This window comes from Gracilinanus agilis, chromosome 4 (genome assembly GCF_016433145.1).
Source record: "Gracilinanus agilis isolate LMUSP501 chromosome 4, AgileGrace, whole genome shotgun sequence".
NCBI classification, from domain to species: Eukaryota; Metazoa; Chordata; class Mammalia; order Didelphimorphia; family Didelphidae; genus Gracilinanus; species Gracilinanus agilis.
In genome coordinates, this window is record NC_058133.1 from 226725404 (window position 1) to 226744113 (window position 18710).

Below are 18710 nucleotides of genomic sequence, written 5' to 3' on the forward strand. Positions count from 1 at the left end.
TTTTAATAAGGCTCCCAAGAAAAAGGGATACAATGTGAGAGAGCAAGCCTGGTCCTGGTCAGGATCGCAGTACAGCCAAGTTGATAACTAGCTGTCTAACTAACTTTCCTAAGTTCCTAGGCCCACCCCATCTCCTGGGCTAGATTAGTTAGGGAGCCAACCCTTTCACTCTCTTCTTGCTCCAAAATTCCAGGAGGTGGAGAAGATGAAATAAGAAGCCCTGTGTGCATCGTCTTCCAGGGCGAATTCATGTAGACAGGCTGAAGAGAGGAGGACCTCTTGAGCCCTGTACAAATCTGCCCTGGTTCTCCGATACATTATTTGGGCCGGGCTTGAGGAGCGAGGGGCGTCCTTCACCCGGCTGCCGCATAGGTGGAAGGGAAGGGAGTGACCGCGCGCTGAGGGGCGCGGCCTACTGCGGGAGGGAGGGCGGGGCTGTAGGGCCAGGAGCTTGTCGTTGTGCGATTGGCCCAGTGCGGCAGGGTGAGCCCCCACGTGACGATAGTGGGCGCGTGCGCGGGGGCGGGGGCAGCGGCTCCGGAGCCGTAGCACCCCTGGTTGTGGCCGCTCTGAGTCGGTAGTCAGTCGTTGGACGGTCGCAACGCTGCACACGAAAGGGTTAGACTCATTGCCGCCGTCGGGACATGATCCGAAACGGACACGGGACCACAGATCCCTCCAAAAAACTTGGCCCAGGGACCAAGCGCACCGTGCGGGTCTGGTGTGACGGCTGGTGAGAGCGTGAGGCAGAGAGGGCAGAGCAGGGGGGCCCGAGTCCCTTCCCGGCCCGCTCCCGAGCTGGGCTGGCTGCACGTCTGAGCCAGTCTCCTCCTGCCCGTTCCCTTCTCTCTCCTTCCCTGGCTTCCCTTACTTCGCCTGTCTCTCCATCCGACCTCCACCCCCACCCCACCCCCAGCCTCCGCCCAGGGCCCTGAGGCCCGCCCTGTCTCTGCGCCGGCAGGCCCCCCGGAAAGACGTGCCCCAGGTCCTGCCCGAGGCAGCGGGGCTTTAAACGCTGTCGAGCCGGGGTAACTCTGGGTCTGCCGGGCGATGTTCTTGCCCAGCTGGGTCCTGTCGCAGCCCCCATCCCAGCCAGGACCCAGACCCGGGAGAGCCCGAACGATTGGCGTGGACTGATGGCCGGCGGGCTTCAAACTTCTCCTCTGGGAGGGTCTAGCGGATTCTTAGCTGGCCGCCACCCCCTCTGAAGTTAGCCCCGGCAGGTTCGGTTGGTGTCCATCCCCTCGTCCCGTCCCTCCTCCCCGGCCTCCGTAGAACTGCCCTTCCTGGCTAGGTGTGCCGGGGTGCAGTTCCCGGGTCTACTCAGCTAGGATAAGTCAAAGCACGTATTTTCCCATACCTCCCTCCGCATTAAAGCCTTTGAATAAGTGGTCCTTTGGGGCCCGAGCCCCCGGAGCCCCGAATCTCTGGGACAGGGTAGAGCCAAAGGAAAGTCAAGGAATCAGCAGTGTCTATTCTGGAGAACCTGAGAGCTGAACTGGGGAAAGGAAACTGGATTATACATAGCAAGAACTTTAAAGGCTTTAAAAAAAGAGAAAAAGCGTTTACAAAGGGTTTATTGTTGTAAGAGATTGAATTTCTATTGAAGAACCCAAGATTAGCTACTTATTCCTTTATGTTAGAGGTAATCAGCCTTGGATAAGGTGGACTTTGGGACCTGCTCCTTACTTAAAAATCAGATAAACTGGTTCTTTTATATTCTAGTAAAAGGAAAAGATTATCTCATGCTGTAGTTCTTTGAACTTGAGGGTCAGTCAAGGGAAAAAGGAATGTTTTTGGTTGGGAAGTGTGGGTGGAAACATGGTTTTGAAGCCTTATTTTCTTGTGTGTGGTTTTTTTGAGGAATTTGAACCATGTGCTTCTACAAATCCCTAGCAACAGTGGAAGCATGGGATGCTTTACTGTTTCTGAAGTATTTCCTAGAGGTGCAAAATTTTTTTTCTCCTTACACTTAGGACTATTCAGATTGAGGTAAACACAGAAAAAGCATTTCGGATCAGGAGATTGACTTCCATCCTCCCAAAGGGAGACAGTGGTAAAAGTGAGTGGAGAAGTTGAGAATTCTTGGTTTTTAATGCCAGACCTTTATGAGTACACGAAGCACTCTGTTATCAGATGAATGGAGGAAAAAAACAGCATACTAGTATTTATTAAGATTAAGAATATTTAAAATCGTGGGGGGATCGTTTAGAGGGCTCCAAAATGTTTCCTTAAGACATTCAGGATTTTTGGCTTTTTCTAGTAGGGCCTGGCCATTTGTTTTTGTACTAATATAAAACATTATTTGACTCATGTAATAGCTGGTATGTTTAATATTGTGCAGTTGTGTATGTTTCTGAAAATCAACTTTTTGGTCATTTTTACCACTTAAAATGCTATATAGGCCCTCTCCTCACTCTAGTTTGTAGATTATATGAAATCATATATTCCAGTGAAGGAACTAATCACCCCTTATCAGTTTTTAAAATCTGGATTTTCATAGGCAGAGGCAGTTGTGGGTTAGTAGAAAGAGTCCTAGATTTGTAATCAAGCTCTGCCAGCTGTGAAACTTCAGAAAAGTCACTTAATCTCTCTATTTCTCAGTTTTCTCATCTGTGAAATGCTACCACCAACCTCAAAGGGGTTTGGAGAGTATTAAATGAGATTATAGAGATGTTTTATAAATTATAATGAACTATATAAATTCCACTTTGTAGGTATTAGGTTTGCTCAAAGTTAGATGTGCCTGCATTATATTTTTTCCTTTCTATAATTCAAAACACTGAATGTCTCAGTTAAAGAAAAATGAGTGTTCTTTAGAGAGAGATGTTGAAACGATACCATAGATTAGCTAGGGTTATAACCCAGGTATTCTGCCTCTCATCCCAGTAAGTTTTCTGAGGTACTCAGTGAGTATATGACCAGAATTGCTTAATTATTGGAACCAGATTCATGTCATAATGCCATTCTCAGTATACTATGGGAGCACTGCCAGGGGCCCAAACTAGATTGTACCAAAACAACCCAAATAACAAGTGCTCTGCCCTATAGGGAAAATTATCTTTTTTCCGCCTTTCAATAGTGACTTTTCTACTTAAATCAATAGTAATTAAATAGTTTGGCGTTTCTGAGCAAAGGATGGCAGTATTAAAGGACTAAAAAAGTCCTATATCTAATAAAAATATAAGGCCCTTGAGAGCAAAACCATATCAGTACTTCATATTCCTGTACTATGCCTTACTGAACTCTAAATCTAAAGTTTGTTAAGCAAAACCAGCAGGTCCCTTAACTTTTGTTGGGCCAAAGAAAGTGAGAAGTGGGTCCCACCATCTGCCCCTTTATCAAGTGGACTCTGGAGCAGACCCTGTTGACCTTACTTATGAAATGGCTCTTATTTGATCCAATCCTCAGGCTTGCAGTGGGCCTGGGACTTCACTCCTCTGAGTGTGTTTAATACTTCTCACGCTCACCCCACTTCAGCTTCTCTTCTAACTTCACCTTTCTACCCTACCCCCAATTCCCAGTCCTCCTGTTCAATACTCTTTGCTTTTCTTGGGGACATTTTAATTAACTTTCTTTGGGTTTTGATTGCCTACCCTGGAACAAGGTCTTTGATTGTGAACCTTAGCTAAGGCCTGATAGACCATGGGTGAGCATTCTTAGTGAAGAAAGGAAGGGCATGGTGTACCCCATTTATGCTGAGATCAGACTCCAAAACAATAACACTCCCTAGTTAGAGATTCCAAGCCTTAAGCCATGGATAGTGTTTCTTTAATGGTCTACAGGTGATTCTTATCTTTAGTTTTTGTTTTTCCCAGGATAGCTCTGATAACCATAAGGAGTATTGCAAAATTAATTTAGATTTAAAGTTTAGAAATAAACATACTATGTAATCCCTCTTTGAAGTCTAACAACTAGAAAAAGATTAGTCACAATGCTACTCACCACTCCTCAGGAGATCAGTCTGAAACTCCTTATAGGACTTGGTCACATGACCAAACTAATAATGAATTCTCATATCGGTATTAGGTTTGGCAATAAGGATCTGGCCCTTTGTTATACTTGAGTTTCTCAAGCTACACCTGAGTTTGTTGTGACTTCTAAAACTTTCAGTGTCTTGAGCTGTTAAGCAGCCTCGCTTTTACTTCCTGAACCTTCAACACACAAGGTTCTGCCCTCCCTACTCATCTTCAGTTATGTGAGGTAGCTCCAAGCTCCTTAGAGGGTTACCCCAAAGAGGCAACAAAAGGGGAAGACCCTCCTTTCCCAACTCACATCTGCCCCTCCCTTTCAACAAAGCTTGATACCTCCATTTATTTCCACAGCTATGACATGGTACATTATGGGCATTCAAACCAGCTGCGTCAGGCACGGGCCATGGGAGATTACCTTGTCGTAGGGGTCCACACTGATGGTAAGAGGCTGTCGTGCTCCAGATCCTCTCCTAGCTCTCTTGCCTCCCCATCCGATAGCACAGGCCTGCAGTGTTGGCTATTCTCAGTTAGTCAGGTGATACAAGATTTCAAACAGACATAGCACCTTCCCTTAGAAGATGCAACCCTTGCAGGCAGTGAAAATGTGGAACGCAAAATAGGATGACCAGGGCTGAGGTAGTTGTATCCCAGACCCTTTCCCTACTTGGATCTAGTAACCTAGATAGGTAAAAGACTAGGGAAATGTGAGAGAGGAGTTTTACCAAGAACTTTTTATTAAGTACCTACTCTGCTTCCCTAATTTCTCAATTGCAAGATATGCCATTATCTAGGAATTGAACCCAAGACCTCAAAAAATTAAGATGTTTAGTAATGAAGTACGTTAGCAGATTGGGTGGCTGGATGAGGGCTGGAAACAAGAGTCCTTGCTGTGGATTCTTCAGGATATCAATATTAGCATTCGTCATTATTCTACTCTTTCTTCCTCTTTGCCTTGCCCTAGAGGAGATTGCCAAGCACAAGGGCCCTCCTGTCTTCACTCAGGAGGAGAGATACAAAATGGTCCAGGCCATCAAGTGGGTGGATGAGATTGTGCCTGGTGCTCCTTACGTCACTGCCCTGGAGACCCTGGACAAATACAACTGTGATTTCTGTGTTCATGGCAGTAAGTGGCCTGGCTGCACACCCTATCCTGGAAGTCCTAAGGTGGCAATGTAGCAACTAGAGGGAGGGGGGGTAGGCCCTACATAACTCTTCAGAGATGAAAAATTTTTAAATTTCAGAAAAGTTGTATCTCAAACAGACCCAGGAAATCTTAGAGACACTGGAAGCATTTTCCTTGACCCTGGAGTTCTTGATTATGAAGGTGTGGATTCTGAGACTGAGGCTCTTGGCCAAGGCTGTCCTGAAGTGTCTTGGCAAGGCTAACCCTCTAATGTTTGTGTGTATGTGTATTGTGCTGCTCTTAGATGACATCACCTTAACTGTGGATGGACGGGACACCTATGAAGAAGTGAAGAAGGCTGGGAGATACAGGTGAGGCCCCTGCCCCACCCTGCACGGGGTGGGGAGTGGGGGGCAGAGTGTAGGGAATTGTAAGGAGAGGAGTGACTACTTTATACATGTTTGCTGAACCAAATCAAAGGTGAAGAAATAATCATCCTTGACATTTCCATTGGTGACTCTTTACCATTTTACACAGTACTTTATAAATGACTTCATAGTGTGTTCTCTGATTCCTGGTAGCCACTGAGAGAGACTTCTCAAATCAGGCTGATAAGGAGTGGTTTCTGCATTTCTTTTCTCTTATTGGCTAGAATTTGGCCAGCTACAAAGTAGGGGGACAGCCTACTGAAAGGTTTTCATTTTCTATGTGTAACCACTAGGTTGTGCTATAGGTATAACACTAAGCATTTCAGAGATTTGTGAAATTTTTTTAGCAGAAAGAAATAATAGGATCACAGAGTTAGAGATGGAAAGGACTTCAAGGGTCACCCTCATCTAACATCTTAATTTTACACATGAGAAAATCAAGACCAAGATCACATGGTCACATGACCAAGGTCACATGGACAATAAATGAAGAAGCTAGGGTTTAAGCCACATCCTCTAACTCCAAATCCAGCACCTATTCCTCTGTATCCTTCTGCCTTCTCAGTTTAAGAAACCATTTAGTAGAAGTCCCTCATTTTATAAATAGGGAAAGTAATACAGAGAATGAATGTCACACAAAGCTGACACTCAAGCCCATACAGTCAAACCCACTCTACTAGTAGCCCTCAGCCTTTTTGAGAATGAGCATCAGTTTTAACAATCTTGTTTTTGTTGATGCTTTTGTTCTTATAGAACCTTCATTTCCAGGTATCCTTGACCCTTCTTCTCCCTACCTGTTGTACTATTCCTTGTAAAAAAGGTTTAAAAAGTAAAACAAAAAAATATTAAAATTAATTAACGCCAGCTATGTCTGACAGCATATTCAGTATTCCACACCCATAAATGGTAGACCAGCAGAGAGGGGAGAAAGGGATGTTTTCCCATCTCTTCCATGGTCAAAAAAGGGGAAAGTCTCTTTTAATGAAAAAATTTAGCAGACTACATTACAATACTTATATTAATTGTACTGCTGGTATATATAGGAATAGTTCTTAATTTGTAAAATAGGGATAATTCCTCAATGAGTTGTGAAGCTCAAATGAAATAATATACATGAATATCTTTGAACACTTTAAAATGCTGTATAAATTTTAAGTTATTATTGACCAGGAAAATACATAATGATAAAAGTTGCTGTGGTTTCTAAAGTAGTACTTTAGAATAAAATTTTATTAATTGTTTCAGAATCTACATGCATTTGAAAAACAGTGATACATAGATTGCAGTAGATCAAAATAAAGACAGAACCAAAATACTTATTATATGGACACCCAAACATTACACAATAACATGCTACTTCTCTGTCTCCTAAGTCTTAACTCCTTTCTCAGGAACTGGTTTTCAGTTGAAAGACAGAGCAGGGGATTCAGTGGATTGAGAGCCAAGCCTAGAAGTGGGAGGTTGTAGGTTCAGATCTGGCCTTAGACACTACCTAGCTGTGAGACCCTAGGCAAATCATTTAACCCCCATTGCCTAGCCCTTACTGCTTTTCTGCCTTGGAACCAATCCACAGTATCAATTCTACAATGGAAGGTGAGGATTTTTAGAAGGGGAAAAAAAGGGCAGGAAACAGACATCTAGTGGTCAATCAAAAAAATAGGATCTAAATCAGGACCTGTTTGTCAGTTTTTCCCTTCAGACAAGATGTTGAAATTGCTGGCTTTTCAGTCAACAATGGAAACAGGATGTTTTTGCCTTAAATGGTATTGAGTGAAGAGGAAAAGTTGAAAGCCTGAGTATTGATAGCCCTAGATGAGGCCACTTTGCCCCTGGAGTAAAGTGTCCTTGGAAAGCTTGGGCAATTCTTATAGACGATTAGACAATTTGGACAATTCTTCTCATAGAGCAGAGAACTAAATGTCCTTTTGTTCCCCCAGAGTAAATGGCCCCTCATTGTTCCAGTCTTTCATTGGGAATCAGAAAGATCTTCTGCAGAATAAGTTATTCTTTGTTTTCCCACCTAACTAGAGGAGGGAGGATACATAGACCTTCCCAAAATAATCCCACTCTGGGCAATTGAAGCCTTCACTACTGCTCACCAGAACTGAGCCATTTCTACACTGATCCTATTCCTGCCCATCTTCCACAGAGAATGTAAGCGCACCCAGGGAGTCTCTACCACTGATCTAGTTGGCCGGATGCTGCTCATGACCAAAGCTCATCACAGCAGCCGCGTGAGTTCACAGTGACCTAGAAGGCAGTGGTCTTCTGGGAATTTGATATGTAGATGCCTTTGGTAACTCTCCTGACCTTTCCTATTCCTTGCCATTGGCACCTGGGGCTTAGGATATAGTTGCTTTCTGAAAGCCAAGACCTTGGTTGGGAAGGGAGTGAATATTTCTTTCCATTTGGTACTGTTGGGATGGTTATAGGTCTTGAGAAACAAATCTCTTACTCTCCTTTCCTGAAACTGGTCAGCAAGTAGGGAGCAGCAGGCTTCCTGCTTCTCAACAGGGACATCTCCAAATCAGGGAGGAGAGCCCTGTCAGTGGGCCATGGAAAGGAATGCTGTCTGGAATTCTGGTGCCATGCTGGCCCTGCAGGCCTGACTCCACTTTTCTGTGCAGGAATTGCCCTCAGAATACCGGGAGTACACCGACAGCTTTGGCAAGGTGAGCATCTGGGAAAAACTCTTATATAGCACCTAAGCACAATGTGGCAAAAACCTAGTATCTCACATGTATTTGAGGCTTCCAGAAAGCACAAGGCGAGGGATAGTCTTCCTTTAAAGGAGTAAGGATAGGGGAAGACCCAGTCCCTGGACCCTACTAGCTCTGTCTTTTTGCTCTCCTCTCCTCAGCAGATTTTGTCACTCCAGGATTTATCTGAATTTGACTTTACCAACTTGTTTTGGGTTTCCCTGCATTTTCCCCATAGACTCCAATTAGAACTGAGCTAAAGAAAGTACCTGCCCTCAGGTGGGCAAGACGGTATCAGGCACAATTTCTAGAATTTCCCCTAGTAAGTTCTCAGATTTAATTTAGTGCTCACAGCAAGTGCTGAGAGGACCAGATAAGAACTAGGTATCTTTATCTGGCATGTGCTCCCCATTTGAGCCTGCCCATGCCAAACCCTGGGTTTTAGTAGACACTGCCATGTGAGATTGTCACTATTTGAAGTTTCTAACAGTAATTTGGCTCTCTCCCTTTGTAGCCCCTTCACCTAGTACCTGCTGGGGCAGGTATTTGCCCAGAAGGCTTCTCCCAGGTGACAAGACAGTGGCTTCTGGGTCCTATTGAATGTGTCGGGATTTGCTGTCTACTTCTCTGACCATCTGGGGCCCTTTGGTGAAGACCAGGATGCTGGTGTTTCACTCAATGGCCTTGTTGAAAAGACTTCCAACTTTTGTTATCTTCACGTCCTTTCTTACCAAATTAAAGCTTTCCTAGGCTAAAGCTAGGTCTTACCCCTTGCATATCCCTTCCATCAGGTGTCACTGTTCCCCATCCCTTCTTCTCCCCACACACCTCAGCTAGCCTGCCTAGAAATTGGTGCACAGAAAGAGGTTTCATTACTCATTGGTTTCTCTTGACTCTTCCCTGCTCTGGTCTTTTTCTCCCCTTTCTTAAGGGCTAAGAGAATAATCTTCAGGACCAGTACCTACCAGCATCTTCAGGCTAGAAAGAGAGCTGTGAATTTGGCACCCTAGACCAAGTCATTGAATGTTCCCTTTATTGACCTGTAGACTTCCCATACCAAAAGAAACCATGAGATTTGCTAATGGATGAAGGAGGTGGGTGGGAGAGAAAGTCCCATAGGACAGCAGCTTCAAAAGACTGGGAAGAGGGGACCCAAAATATCTATACCCCCTGGGGAGGTGTCCCTTTTGGTGGGTAGAAGGGTGAGCTCACTGGGTATATGATATTGGAAATGTCTAACCAGTACCCTCTTCTTGGTCCCCAGTGCCCAAGGAGCCACAGCCCATGGACTGGAGTGTCACAGTTTTTGCAGACATCCCAGAAGATCATCCAGTTTGCTTCTGGGAAGGAGCCAGAGCCAGGAGATACCATCATCTATGTGGCTGGAGCCTTTGACCTGTTCCGTATCTTTCTGTCTGGCACCACTCCTACTACTCTTTGCCTCCCCGGGGAAGAGTAGATGATGTCTGTCCTGGAAATGGTTTCAACATTAGGGCCTAAGGGATTACATTGTCAAACCCACTGAGGTTCTTTCAGGCTACAGAAAAAAAGATGGGAAAGTTTGTCTCAAAGTGGGTAGGGACAAATAGTTGGTTAGAATGAACCATGGGAAACAGTGTAAAGGAACTCCCTCCTCCTGAAGCTCCTTATCACTGTTCTCTTCCCCGGTCTTCCATTAAGAGTGCTTGAGGCCTGCCCTGTGGAGACAGACTCCCCATTCTCTCCCAGTTGTTCTCTTAACCTGGGCACAGATATTGGGCATGTGTCTTTTCTGGAGAAAGTTTACCAGCTTGCAGAACGACCCTACATCATTGCAGGCTTACATTTTGACCAGGTATGAACTACTCAGTGATATGGTGAGAAAGGCAGCAAGAATGTATGGCCCATCTCAGTGCATGCTCCTCTCTTCCCTCTTACAGGAGGATACTGTTTGGAAAAAAAAAAAAAAAAAAAAAAAACTTTTTCCAGCCAAACAGCAAGAATCAGGAGGGGTGGGGTGGGCCTTCTGTCAGTAATCTACTGAGGAACCTCCTCTCTGTGGGCTCTGGCTGACTGACGCCTCTCTCTGATTCTAGGAGGTGAATCACTACAAGGGAAAGAACTACCCCATCATGAATGTGCATGAGAGAACTCTAAGCGTGTTGGCCTGCAGGGTGAGTTTCAGAGGGTTAGAGTCAGTGAGGGACAGGGAGGGACACAGAAATACTTCAAGCATCTACCCTGGCCTCAAGTCACCTCTGAACTCAGGTCCACTGGGAGGTGTGGGATCCTGCTCTCTAAGACTAGTAACCTGCTCGGTCTCCATTCTGGAGCTCACTCAGTCACTGGCCAAGAAAGTCTCTTTTCCTATCTCTAGCCTCTGTTTTCTCATCATTCAAATGCAGATGTTAACCATGATGCTGACTATATTAGACTGCTTTCTATGGTGCCTTTAATTCTGGGAATCTAAAATTCCACACTACTTGTTCTGCCTAAACCACTTCTGCTGGTACTTGATCATTGGCATCCCTGGGTTTTACAGAGACCTTTTTTGGGGTTATGATGGGAAGAACTTAGAAGAAGTTGACATCCTCTACCTTTAGGAAGTTTACGGTTCATTTTGCTGCTTCTTGAACCTCTCTGCATCTTTCTCCAATGATTATGACCCATTTCTTGTCTTTCTGTTCATCTAACTTAACCTTCCCTGAATGGTTTGAGAAGAAATTTAGAATAGCTGTTGCAACTACAATCCTTATCAGGGTTACCAGCGCTTTGTAAACTGTCTCAGAACTTTGGACTTGGATTCAGATGATATGGGTTCAAGGCCCAGCTTAGCTGTGAAATCTTGAGAAAGCCTCATCAGTGTGATAGGAGGAGAAGGGGAGGTACTCATTGACCTCTAGGACTCCCCTTAGTTTTAATAGCCTTTGAAGAGAGGTGCTCTCTATGGAACTGTCTATGACTAGCTGGGCTCCTTTCCTTGCTCTGTAAAGTGGTTTACATGGGACTTGGTGGTCTTCAGAGCCAAATTCTTGGGTCCCCACCCTGGCCAGTAAGCCTGGCATTGGGAACAGAGGGAAAATTTAGGTCATTGCTCTCTCTTGCCTCCCCAGTATGTGGCTGAGGTGGTGATTGGAGCTCCCTATGCTGTCACAGCTGACCTTCTGGATCACTTCAAGGTGAGTCATCCTGGTGAGTCAGGAGCACAGGGCAGAGCAGAAGGAGGGAAAGAGAAAGGTGTCCAAGGGTTACTGAGTTTACTAAGAGTATCCATCTAGTCATCCTCATCGCTGCCTGCCCAAGAGTAGCAGCCCACCTGAAGAGAGCAGGGGCAGAATAAGGCACTGTCTGACCAAGGCACTAGGAGCCCAGGGGGATCATGTGGACACTTCTCTGTCAGGGACTAGCCTCTGCCCTCAGGGCCCCTGGAATTTCTAGCCAGGAATGGTACTCCTGACCCCCACAGCTCCTTTTCTCAGGTAGACCTAGTGTGTCATGGGAAGACCGAAGTGATGCCTGATAAGGACGGTTCAGATCCCTATGAGGTGAGTGCCCCAGGATGCTTGCTGGTTCTCTACCTTCCATGAACCTGCCCCTCCAAGATATATTTCCTCCTTGTCCACTGACCCTCTCAGTCATTTCCACCATGCATGGGTAGGCTGGGCTTCATGGGCATACATTTCTGTCCTTTCTTGGGAGAGTGAAAACTTACTATCTTTCCTCTAGGGGAATAATAGGTTTCCCTTCTCTTTCTCCTCCCTCCCCCACTTCTCACCCTGCTCTTTTTGAACATACCCTTACTGCAAGAAGGGATGGGAGAGGTCTGGCCTTCAGCAGCCTATGAGTGACCCCATGGTGGCATCCCTTTGTATCCACAGGAACCCAAGAGAAGGGGGATCTTCCATCAGATCGATAGCGGTAATGACCTCACCACAGACCTCATTGTACAGAGAATTATTAAAAACAGGTGAGTTTCCTCCATGACCAGGCTATAGGAGGTAGTTTATAGGGATCTCTCTGCTTAGGTGCTTCAGGCCTCAGAAGTGGAATGAAAATAAAGGAGAACTTTGTAAGGCCATCTATTTCAGGGAATCTAGGTTGTGGGGCTGGACTTTGTGATCTCAGGTTTCAATACTTCCACTTCTTTCCTAGCAGATTAGAGTATGAAGCAAGAAATCAGAAGAAAGAAGCTCGAGAGCTAGCTGCTCTGGAGGCCATAAAAAAACAGGAGACAATAACCGAAGGGGCAGGAGTGCAGGTGGAGAGATCCTAGGAGGCCTAATCACAAACCAGCCGGAGCAGCACACCTCCCTCCATTCCACCTGCCTTCATCTTGAACTGGAGTTTGCCTGAGGGCCTGCCTTCCCCTTTGCTCTTCTCGCCTTCTCTTGCCCTTCTGATTTTAGAATTTGTCATACCCACCATTTTAATGAAGCTGAGGCCCCCTTTTTAACTTACCCTGACTTTGGAGTAACTGTTGGAACCTTGCACAACCAGGCCAGCCCGGAGCTGCCTGGTGTTGGCAGAAATGAACACTTGGTACTATGTTTCTCCTGTTTTTTTGGAGACTTTGTATTCCCTAATAATGCTTTTCTGCCTAGGCTCCACTGATTTGACTTTTAGGAAAACAGATCCCGCTGGCAGTATGAGCCTGTGAAATCCACCCAAGAGGGGTATCCATATCAGGTCTGTGGCCAGAGCCATGAGCAGACTCTGGCTGCTCTTAATCCTGGCTTCCCTTTGCTCAGCACTGGCCACCCCAAGTGAAACAAGCTGAAATGTTTGTGGGATAGGAGAAGGACGCGAGTCCCAGCTGCCATGTGGCTCTCATGACATTAAGCACAACCCTAATGGGCTTATGAAGCGCCTTCTTCCACTGTCCCCTAGAGGCTGGGCTGCCCCTGCCTAACCCCTGGCAAACCTTGCTTCCTGGCGATTCAGGGAGGGAGCAAGAGAGTCAGCCATACAAGAAGGGGAATGATCCAAATGGTGACCTCCTATAACTCATTAGGAGGGGGCTCACACCTCCCCAGATTTCCCTCCTCAATCTCCATCATTCTCTTCATGCAAGTTATATTCCAAAGCTTCCTGTCTGCAGCCTGAGCTCCAGGACCTTTCACGTTCACCTCCAGCTTTGCTGCCCAGGGCCCCATTGTCCTCCCCTAACCTTGCTGCTCCCTGTGTAGACTTTGTATTCTGATTTTTATATCAAACTTATTGTTGTAAATTTCTGTCAGTGGAACTTAATAAATATGATGGGGATGCATGATCCACTGAGCATTCCCACAATATCCCTGTCCTGGATAATGAAAGGAAAACACTTCTCAGTTTTTAGTCTCTCTTCCAATCAACACTTGAGTAGAAACTAGGAAAGAGTATGGTACCAGAGGTGACAGATGTGCTGTACTCCTGTTTGTCTGAGAGCCCCTTCTGTCTCCTGGGTTGCCGTGGATGTAACCTTGATGACAGCTACTTAGTTAACCACACAGAAATTCCAATCTCCCCCAGGACTCTGTGTCACTCCCCCAGCAGTGTCTGATTGTTAAACAGGAGTGGGGAGAACAAGCAAGTTCATGCTCTCCAGATACCAAACCCAATTCAGCTTGCCCTTCAGTACTGAACTTCCCCCCTTCCCTTTAGGGAACCAGGAATTAGAAAGCCAACTCTCATATTTCTGGTCATGTGTTAAATGGAATATAAAAACTTCATTCCCCACAGATAAGCAGAGTCCTGAATTCATTCCACCTTGGACTTAACTGTTCCTGGTTCTCAAGACCCTGTGAAAAAAAAACAAAGGGCCTTTGGACCTGAGATCAGATTGGATTTTGGTTTCTTTAGCAAAGAACTAGTCCTGCCTATTGGATATGCCATATATTTTAGGACTAAGACTATTTCTTTTTCCTACCATGACCAACCCTTGATTTTCTTTATTATTGTTATTATTTTTAATTTTATTTTTTAGAAAAAAAATTTTCCATGTTTACATGATTCATGTTCTTACTCTCTCCCCCACCAACACTCACCCTGCCCCAGCCAACGTGCATTTCCACTGGTTTCTTCATGTGTCATCGATCAAGACCAATTATTGATAGTTGTACTAGGGTGGCCATTTAGAGTTTACTTCCCAAATCGTGTCCACATCAACTCGTGTTCAAGCAGTTGTTTTTCCTTCTGTGTTTCCTCTCCTTTAGTTCTTCCTCTGAATGTGGGTAGCTTTCTTTTCCATAAATCCCTCAGAGCTGTCTTGTGTCATTGCATTGTTGCTAGTACAGAAGTCCATTACATTCGATTTTACCACAGTGTATCAGTCTCTGTGTACAATGTTCTTCTGGTTCTGCTCCTTTTACTCTGCATCAATTCCTGGAGGTCTTTCCAGTTCACATGGAAGTCCTCCAGTTTATTATTCCTTTGAGCACAATAGTATTCCATCACCAACAGATACCACAGTTTGTTCACTCATTCCCCAATTGAAGGGCATACCCTCGTTTTCCAGTTTTTTTGCCACCACAGAGTGACTATAAATATTTTTGTACATGTCTTTTTCCCTAGGTTCTCTTTGGGGTACAAACCCAGCAATGGTATGGCTGGATCAGAGGGCAGGCAATATTTTAGCACTCTTTGGGCATAGTTCCAAATTGTCATCCAGAATGCCAACCCTTAATTTTCTGTACTTCCCCCTGAGGCCTCAAGCATCCCCATACTTCTTTCAGTTCTAGCAATCCCAGTAATAGAATCACCTAGAATCTATTTTGCCATGATGGGCAGCTATTTTTTCCCCTCTTTTTAAAACTGGGCATTGGCCCTTACATCTATGTTCCATTTTGCTGCCCCTTTTTCATCCTTTCTAATGATTTAGATCCTAAGGGTTTAAACTGTGCTAGATCTCTAGAGTATTTCATTTTCTCAGTGGAGATGGCCCCAGAATAAACTGTCATCTACCTCACTTTACAAATAGGTCTGTAGGCCAGCTAACCCATTATAGCAAGAGTTAAGGGTATCTATGTCTATACATGTCTATGGTCTTGTGCATTGAATGGCCATGGTGTGGTAGGGAATTGCAGGACAAAGATGAGGAGGCTGTCACGACCACTGCCAAAGAAACTGACACAGCAGGCTCTAAATCAGCCATCCTCACCTGTTTGCATTCCAACCAGGATACTCATCTTAGCTTCCAAGGGCAAACTAGTTCCTGGATTAAGGCTTGGCATTGTTCAAGTAACTGTGTACCTACCAATCCAGGGATCTCATGACAAAGTTCCCTAGGGTCTTTGGCAGTGTGGGTGAGAAGTATTGAGCCATGCTTCTCTGCTGGAGAATCAGAAGAGCCTGAGAGTCAGCAGGGACTCAGTCGTGAGTGGTGGCTCTTTGTGAGTTTGACTCTGCCTTCCTAATCAATGATATAACCAAGACCCTGGTGCCAGAGAGAGGCCAGCCTTCTCCAGACAGCACCTAGAATGTTGGACTCTAGAAATTAAAAAGGGAGAGCTAGGCTTCAGTTTCCTACTATTTCCCTGTCTTTCCCAAGGGACCTAATAAAGGACCAGGGCAAAGGAGCTTGGGTTAAGGTTGTCAGGGTGAAATGGCCACGATCTAGAACTAATACTCTCGGGTGCGTCAATTTACTAATAATTCAGGGATTCTTGACTTGGGGCACATGGGAGATCTTTGGATAAATTTCAGGGAATCTGTGAACTTGGGGGAGGGAGATTACATTTTTATTTCACTATGATTAATTTCCTTTGTATGTTTTAAAACATTTTGGGATGGGATCCATAGACTCCAGCAGACTGTTACCAAAGGGGTCCAGGACCCATAAAAGCTCAAGAACCCTGTTTCTATTTACTGTCACTGGCATGGTGGGGAAAGGGTGCACTGGATGAAATAAGAGACATGGAAGAGGTACTTCCATATATATGTGTCCCTTGTCTGTGGAGGGTTAAGGGGCTCAGGATTGCACCTCCCTAGAAAGGACAAGCTTAGAATTGGCAGTCTCTCTCTTCCCCAGGAATACAGCCAAGACCAATTCATTAGACAAACTTGGGACATCCTGTGCCCTCTTGCCCCAAGGCAGAGAAGTAAAAAACAAAACAAAACTAAGAGGGTGGGAGACTCCAGGGCTATGCAAATTTGTAAAGATGGAAATTTCTGTTCATAAATCAAACAAGTTAAATGAATTAACAGCCCTTGCTGTCAGCAGTGTGTTCCCGGCACTCTACCACATACAAAAACTAATAATATACTATCTTCCAAAGCACCTCCAAGCTTTTCCTCCATCAATTATCTGTTGATATGATGAAATCCCAGCTCCAAGATCTAGTCAGGGGCTATTAGTGGGCGCAATACTCTCCCAGATGGGACAATTAAAACTCGAAGTGCCATATTCTTAGTTCATACAATTCACCAAAGTTAACACCAGAATCTAGGTCTTAGTTCCCTAGACCTCTACTCCAATGGTGCTGCCCTTCTGTACTGGTCTTCCATTTCCTACCTCTTCCTTCCCCCTCCCAAAAAATGTTCACAGCCCAGACCCTAGATAGAAACCCATATGTCATCTGCATTTCCCAATATTTCCTTTGCATCTATAGACTGTGGGGAGACTGAGGCAGGGGGCAGAAAAACCTGAATTTAAGATCCAGTCAGCCAGAAGCCATAGAGAAGAGAGAACATGATCTGCACTTTCTGGAGGAACTGGTAAAGTGTATGAAGCCCCTAAGTTTACATGGAGGAGGGGATCTTAATTCCAAGGTCCAGTTTATTGGATTCAAGGGAGCAAAATTATTTCAGTTGTCACCTGAAATAATTGAAATGGTATAGGACAGGAGTTGAAAATGGGACTATCCTTGAGCCTATAGCAGAGCCTATAGCAGACCAGACTCCTTAGCACCTTCATCCTAGCTAATAGTTGCCTTTTCAACTAATACTAGCCACTCAAGAACTGTGACAAAAACTACATTTATTGTAGCAAAACTCTACAAGGGGCAGTTGGGTGACCACTAGATAGAGCCCCAGGCCTGGAGATAGGAGGTCCTGGGTTCAAATCTGGATTCAGACACTTCTTAGCTGAGTGACCCTGGACAAGTCACTTAACCCCCATTGCCTAGCCTTTACAACTCTTCTGTCTTGGAACTCATATACTGTATTGATTCTAAGACAGAAAGTAAACATTTAAAAAGCAAAGAAATAAACAAAAAAACTTTTGAACATATATCTTCTAAAGCTGGATATGAGGTATTACTGCTTAAGCATGGAAAAACTTTGCCAGCTTAACAATCATTCAACAAACATATTGAGTGTCAACTTATAGGTATGACACCAATAGGCCCTAGAGGAGATTACAAAAGATAAATAAGACAGTCCTTTCCTCAAAGAATTTGCAGACTAGGAGCACTCATCTACTTTGGTCTTCTAGACATTAATAACTTTAGTGCAAAAGTATTGTCAAAGAGGAAACTCCCTCTACTAATACAAATGTGATAGCATGTGAAAAGTGCTTTGGGGGCAGCTTGATGACACTGTGGATAGAGTGCCAGGCCTGGAGTCAGGAGGATCTAGGTTCAAATCTATACTCAGATAATTCCCCATTGTGTAAACCTTGGTAAGTTACTTAAACCCAATTGCCTAGCCCTTGTTCTCTGTGTGTGTGTATGTGTGTGTGTGTGTGTGTGTGTGTGTGTGTGTGTGTGTGTGTGTGTGTGTGTGTGTGTGAGAGAGAGAGAGAGAGAGAGAGAGAGAGAGAGAGAGAGAGAGAGAGAGAGAGGAAGAAAAAAAGAAAGAAAAGAGGAAACAAGTACTTAAATACTAATTATTGTTCATAACAACTCTTCTGTAAAGCTGCCTGAGGGAATGAATGAATTGGTCAAACAGCCAATATATGTCAAAGACCACAGGGCAAGATCGTGTTGCCTCTCAGGAATAATTTACGCCTATGCTATGATACAAGGCAGAATATAATAGGTGTCATTAGTATTTTGGGGAAGTATTTAAAGAGGGTAAGATCATTTCCAGATACACCCATTTAGGAGGTGACACCTGAGCTGGGCCAGATTTAGGGGAATATCTGAACTCTGGACAAAGTTTCTGACCATCACCTTTGGAGTCAATGATACTCTGGAATAGGTAGGAAATGTGTGACCCTGAGCAAGTCATTTAAACCCCATTGCTTAGTCCTTACTACTCTCCTGCTTTGAAACCAATACTTAGTATTGATTCTAAGACAGAAATGTAAGGGTTTAAAAAAAAAAAGATAATATGTAATTTTATTGCTGTAGTAACAAGAACAGGTTTCCCTTTACACTATTTTTTTTACTTAGGTTAATATTAAAATGGTATATTCTTATATGGGTGAAGGAATAGGTGGTCCCTAGCTATGCGAAGGGAGAACACAATTCCTATAAAGCTTAAAACAGCACTATGGCTTCTGGAACATTCTGTATATAATAAGGATCTGTGATTTCTGTGGGCATTTGTTTCCCTTGGTAGGGAGTTGCTTAAAAGTCAGAATTTAAAG

The 18710-nt window shown here is 44.5% G+C and overlaps 1 protein-coding gene across 5 annotated transcripts; it reads left to right on the forward strand.

The window, feature by feature from the left end:
• The first annotated feature begins 572 nt into the window (after positions 1-572).
• PCYT2 (phosphate cytidylyltransferase 2, ethanolamine) lies at positions 573-12482 on the forward strand. 5 transcript variants are annotated; one of them, XM_044672167.1, is made up of 14 exons: positions 573-733; positions 4326-4414; positions 4936-5097; positions 5402-5468; positions 7675-7759; positions 8153-8197; positions 8739-8792; positions 9489-9627; positions 9976-10058; positions 10300-10377; positions 11317-11382; positions 11683-11748; positions 12082-12170; positions 12356-12482. In XM_044672167.1, the coding sequence occupies exons 1-14, from the start codon at positions 645-647 to the stop codon at positions 12474-12476; spliced, it is 1233 nt and encodes a 410-aa protein (XP_044528102.1). In that variant the 5' UTR covers positions 573-644; the 3' UTR covers positions 12477-12482. The 5 variants fall into 5 exon arrangements, with proteins under 5 accessions (XP_044528102.1, XP_044528106.1, XP_044528103.1 ...); XM_044672168.1 differs by having other exon boundaries at positions 579-733; positions 12359-12482; XM_044672169.1 differs by lacking the exon at positions 8739-8792 and having other exon boundaries at positions 579-733; positions 12359-12482.
• The last annotated feature ends 6228 nt before the right edge of the window (positions 12483-18710 follow it).